Source organism: Pungitius pungitius, chromosome 3 (genome assembly GCF_949316345.1).
Source record: "Pungitius pungitius chromosome 3, fPunPun2.1, whole genome shotgun sequence".
NCBI classification, from domain to species: Eukaryota; Metazoa; Chordata; class Actinopteri; order Perciformes; family Gasterosteidae; genus Pungitius; species Pungitius pungitius.
In genome coordinates this window covers 19,844,197-19,850,196 of record NC_084902.1, presented here as the reverse complement: position 1 = coordinate 19,850,196, position 6,000 = coordinate 19,844,197, and the positions used below count along the sequence as shown (strand labels likewise).

Sequence of the window (6,000 nt, the reverse complement as noted above, 5' to 3'; positions counted from 1 at the left end):
AAAATGTACAAATGAAAAAGAAAAAGTAGTTGAAAATCTGTTTAAAAATTCCCTTCAGAAACACTAACATTGGAGCATGTTTCCCTCCAACAGCACATAAAGAGGCGAGCACCGTAGAAAAGGTTTGGAAAGTGTGTAAGCCCTGGATGTGTGTGTGGATATGGCGTAAAATTCTGAAATTTATAGCTCCACTGCAGTTTATGTATTTTCATTCATGACCTTTATAGTTCTTAGCACACGCTCACAATCCAGCGGCTCCTCTACCGAGCTTTGTTATATGGAGTGTTGAGTGTGTCAATGGAAAGAAAACATTGTAATCAACTAATACATTGACTTTGAATAATAAAATGTTCATTTAAAATGTGCACTATAAAACTAATTCCACATTAAGACATAACTTTGAAATGAAGGAAAACTGCAACTTGGGACACAGTCCATATTTTACAATTAAATATGTGTATACAGTGTCTATTTTAAATCCCATCCTTATACATTTTCAAAATAAAAAGAGGTTAATGTATAATAGAAGAAACATTGTCAATACTCAATAAAAGGTTAACTACTTAATAGCACAAACTACATTTAGCTCCAGCTTCTAATATCATATTGGTTTCTGACATTTCCAAAAGCTTGAGCAAATATTTTAGTATCAAATAAAATTTCCTTGCGTGTGTTTGTTTCGAAGACTCATCGGGATTATCGTAATGTGAAAAACAGTCCAACATTTTAGAAAGCATGCTGTGCACCAGAGAGATGGAACCATCAATGTTGCTAATATCTTCGTACACATGATTGACAACTGTGGATGGCACTAAAGAATCCAGGGGGCTATTGCACAAAAGAAGAATAAAGAAATCGATGATCGAACTGAAAAAGCGCAGCTTGACTTAGTGTGATCCGCTCATCGTGGCTTAATTGGTTGCACGTTCGAGCCAGGATGAGAATGGGGAGCTAAGTCAAATCCAGGTGTTCATAACTGGGATATGTGCGCATCCATGGCTTTCTTAAACAGACCATGATATCAATCACAGATTTACGGATGCAAAAATGGAGAAGACGCCGCGCGGGGCATATTTCTCACCCGCAGAGCAGCAACTGATCATGGAAATATATGAGGAGGTGAACCATATAATATGCAAAAAGAGAACACGGCAGCAGTAATTAAACAGAAAAGGCCTGGCAGACTATTTCGGACCGACCGAATGCGTGAGGATTTAGAAATATCTACTTACTGGGAAAATTGTGTACACTGTGTTTAAAACAATCCTATATGTTACGCCATATTATTTACCATTACTTTGCCTTAAAAGTGAGCAGAGGGAATTCATGTTCCTCTGGAAATGTACCCTAAAGACTAGTTCTGATCTCAAACCCTTATTCACAATGTGAGAATATGTTTTACAACCATATGCACAAATCTCTATTAGCTGTGTCTAATTCAAAATATCTTTCTACAATTAATATGCATACAAAACAAAATATAAGACTGGACAAAGAAAGATCCTGGCAACAGGTCAAGATAAAATATAAAAACATTTTGCAGGCTGGCAAGTGCCTTAACAGTTTGCAAATTGTGTAGAAATTACTTACAAGATGCCTGCTCACATATTTTATCTAAACTGATTTTAGCAGTTTTGAAGAAGGCTCATTTGTCTGGCACTTAGAGGGGGTGGGGTAGCACCAGCACCATGCAGGCTTCACTCCAGCTGAGGAACTGGACCTTGTTTTAAACCAAGGAAGGCTTGTGATGGAAGGGATTAAGGGTGGGACAGATACTCCATCTGCATTATCCTGAATAGCAGTCTGCACAAATAACAGAATCCATCTCAAGTAAATCTATACCTCTCATGCATGTACTCGTTGGGAAAAGATAAAGGGTCTTTAATCTGTCCTGAAACACCCTGTCACGTCTGAAGGCATGTTTCAATATCAGCGCTTCTTCATCCAAAATATGGATCAGAAATGGGCATCGTGGTGCAGGAAGAAACTCAGGGGAATGGGACTTCATACATCGCCCTCATCACGTTTACAATTGTCGCCCCCCCCCCCCCGCCCTTGTTATTTTGACGCGTTTATTATCCGCCAGAACTTCCTGACCGGTCCGCGAAATGTTGTCTGACATGAAAAGGGTCCGTGAGGCAAAAACGGTTGGGGGCCCACTGATCTAAACAAATGCAAAAGTGGCGTTTAACATCAAACTCTTAACAGCAATAGTGACAAGTAATGCATGTTAAGAAAATTAAATCCGAACACATTCAGAAGACAACGGAATAACTGTTAAACACATTTGCAGCAGGCTAGCTGCAAAGAATAAATCACCATGGTTACTTGTCTGGCTTTAATTCAACCTGCTTTCGGGCAACCAAGTCAAAGCTAATTTCATCCAGGATAACTAATATCCCAGCTTAATCCCTCATCCTGGTTTTGTGCAATAGCCCTCTAGTGTTGATACTACTCCACGTTGCATCAAAATTCAAATGAGGACAAAAGATGTGTGCGCGATGGGGCAAGGGGCAGGGAGTAGGGGCTCGCTGAGAGGAGAAGACAAATTTCATCAACTCACTGATGAATCACAGCAACAATGATCAACGCTGCCTCACACAACTCTAGAGCCAGCTTATGAACATACAGTTCAATGAACAACTATCCCGGTATATTGCTCATTGGACTAAGCCCTGACTTAGGACATGCAAGTCTATGGCCATATTGTGAATCCGGATTGTTTATGTGGCTGGGTGGAAGGTCATGGACTAAAAACAAAGGCCTGTCATGTGCTCATGCTTCCTGTGACTTCCTGTGTTTAACATTGTTCCTTTGTTTACTGTGAATCAACTTAAACTTGTTTGCATAATACAATGGTGGAGTTCAAGGTTTCAAGGTTCATTATGCAAAAACATTTCCCAAAAGCCAATAAAAGGTCAACAATTTATAGATTATATTAGTTTAATATGAATTAATTTCACTCCAACACTGAAGTCTCTGTCTAAGCTTAAACAAGCTGTTCACATTAGACTTGAGTAACCATCAGTAAATAATCTGCAAGAGTAATTAGAAGAAGCACACAAACATAATGAGGAGACATTTTGGTTCATCAAACTTCCTTCGATGGGGCCATTAGGTCACATCTGACCATTGTTTCTGTTGGGGAGGGAGGAGGGGGGGTTTACGCGCTGCACTTTTAAGGAAACACAGCACTTCCCTTAGTATAGAACAGCTATATCTGATGACCCTTTAGCTGAGCAGCACTGATGCCAATCAGTGTTTGTTGATGTTCCAGCCCAGTTATTAGAGCTGGTAGCAGCAGGCCTGGGAGCAGTGAGAGAGCTGCTAACCGCTGCTCCTGTGTTCTCCTGCTTCATTACAGCCCTTTCAAAACACAGATCAATGAACTGAGGCGTGTGCAGAGCTGCTGACAATTCTCTGTTGGTTTTCACGTAGTTATTTGATCAGCTGCTCATATAATGCAGTTGTAAAAGCAATGCATTGATTCCTAATGAAAAAGTTACTATCAATCATCCAAACATTCGTCCATCACTAAAAAAACAAATATCATATGTATGTAGTTTAATCAAAAGGGATTGATAGCTGTCCAGGTTCATTTGTAGTGATTTTCTGAGGTGATAAAAATATGCCAAACAAAAAGAGGCATCAGCAGAAATATGGGCAAACTGTGGGATCCCAATCCTCACCGGGCTACGGCCCAAATATCAAATTTAACTAGATCATACAGGTGAAACTCGAAAAATTAGAATATTGTGTAAAAGTTCATTTATTTCAGTAATTCAACTTAACCGTCTACCAGGACATTTTAGAGCACTTCATGCTTACTTCAGCAGACAAGCTTAATGGAGATGCTGACGGTTTATGGTTAGGTGGAGGTAGATAGCAACGTTTTTAATTGGAGTGGCCAATTCTTTCTAAACCTTTCCACTGTTTTTCCTTTTCCGTGACAACTACAAATTGCACAACAATATTAAAAGTGGAGTATTATGCATCATCACTACTTTATTGGTTCTCTCAGTGGACTAAGGAGAGCATTAACAAATACTGATCAGGATGTACACATTTAAAATTATATTATATATTGTATTATTATTATACAAAGATTATGAATTTATAGTGATAGTTGGGCCAGTGCTGGAAACAGATCCTCTCCTTAGGAGGAGGAGTGTCATTACTGAGCCTTACATTTGCCGGTTTGCATTAGGGTGGTGTGAGCAGGGGGAGACAGGAAGAGCTGCAAGGCCACCAGCCATGAGTTGCGCTGCCTTTGCCATGGTAACCCCGACAGCATAAGAGGATCTGAAATGCAGAACACAGAATGTATGATAAGGGATTTTCATCTCAAAATAAAACACTATGTCTTGGTGTTTTTTTAATATTGTTGAAATTGAAAGAGCCGGCTTACAGAACTACATAAGGCTGATCAAGTAGGACATCTTCATTTAGGACATGAACACACATGCATTGACGCACACGCAAACAGTGAGTGTCCCGTTGATTAAGTCACAGCTGTCTTATAGGGCATTTCTATGGAAAGAAGCACAGATTCCACCTGTACAGAGGGAAAACTATCTGCAGGGAAAATAAGCCATTAACTCAAATAAGGTCTGCCTGTCACCATCAACCACAGAGCTTTAGAAGTTGAGGTAGTCATATTTCTTTAATAAAGATAATTATGCTGGTCAGAGGTTTGTATTCATCTTAGTCTCTAACTCCAAAAACTGTTTAATTCCATTCTTTTCTGTATAGGAAATATCACATTTTTTTGGCTTGATCTATACTTCGTTGGACCAGGGGTCCCCAACAACCGGGCCAAAGAAAAAAAAAATGAAAAATATATTTTAAAACTTTGATTCTCTTCCAACTGGGTGCATTTTTTCTTCTTGACACACTTCCCATGCATCAACTAAGCGCTTTTTTTGCCATGCATAGCTTGGAATATGAGAATGACCTTACCATAACATTGGCTCATGGCGTTGCTCATTTTCTTCCTGAGTGTTTGCTCTTCTTGACTGACCATCTTCCTCTGGACAAAGACACAAAAATACATGGGTATATGTGCACTTCATCTTATTTTATTTTTTACATGAGTAAAAATGATGAGCCGCTGTCGCGTAGTGGGGAGGGGAGCAGCGGGTTTAGTGAAGCGTGCAGACTCATAACCCCGACAAGACATGCAGGAATAACCGCAGTAGCGCCGAGTGCGGAAAGTTGTCGGTGGAAGGATCCTTTTTCAGAGCGGCACAAGACGGTCTCAGTTGGGAAGTAAGCGGCATGCAAAGTCCATGTAACGTTAAATGAGTATCTTCATGACCATGGGTAAACTTTATTGAGGATCTGGCACAACACAGCGACCTGCAAGTAGCGCAGTGTCTTAAATAAATCTTAATGCGAGGCTTTAAAAATGAACACAAGGGGATCCAAAAGCCCCATTATTATTGGACATGGCTAAAATCTGGTCACCATGCTGCCGACAAGCCGAAATTGTATTGGGTGCTCGCTCCTTTTGCTTAACGCACGCTCCTGATCTTGAATTTAGAATCGATTGCTCTTCCTTGAGGTACCGGATGTTGCGTTTTTAATTTTTTTGCGGTTTAATTTTTTGCAGTTGAATTTTTTGCGGTTGAATTTTTTGCAGTATTTTAACGTTGAAAAACATTCAGATACATAATTTCAATGCTTAAATATTCAGTGCTAGAAATTCAATCACCTTTTTCTTTTAAAACACGATTTACTTCCATACCTCAGTAAACATTGTAAACATGAGTTTATGGTCTCAATCTCTAGTGTCAAGTCTTCAACACAGCATGATGTTCCGTCTCTCATACGGTCTCACACACTCTTATGTCTCACACACTGTCACATCAGGAGAGAATATTGAGGCCCCGATTAGAAATTAATTTCCAGATAACTACTTGTTTGAACAGTATATAACCTCATCCTTCCTCATATAACTAACGTCACTCATCGTGGACATGCTCTCACACCAGAGCACAT

General features: G+C 39.7%; 1 protein-coding gene across 2 annotated transcripts in view; it reads right to left on the bottom strand.

Moving 5' to 3' along the window:
* The window catches only part of cuedc1b (CUE domain containing 1b), a 30,313-nt gene that overhangs the window by 1,177 nt on the left and 23,136 nt on the right, over nt 1-6,000 (bottom strand). For both annotated transcript variants that reach the window (XM_037459417.2, XM_037459424.2), the window contains exons 10-11: nt 4,960-5,029; nt 1-4,302 (exon numbers count right to left, since the gene is read on the bottom strand). The exon at nt 1-4,302 is cut by the window's left edge. In XM_037459417.2, coding sequence (XP_037315314.1) covers nt 4,302; nt 4,960-5,029 — 71 coding nt within the window. In that variant the 3' untranslated portion in view covers nt 1-4,301. The remainder of the gene's footprint in view (nt 4,303-4,959; nt 5,030-6,000) is intronic.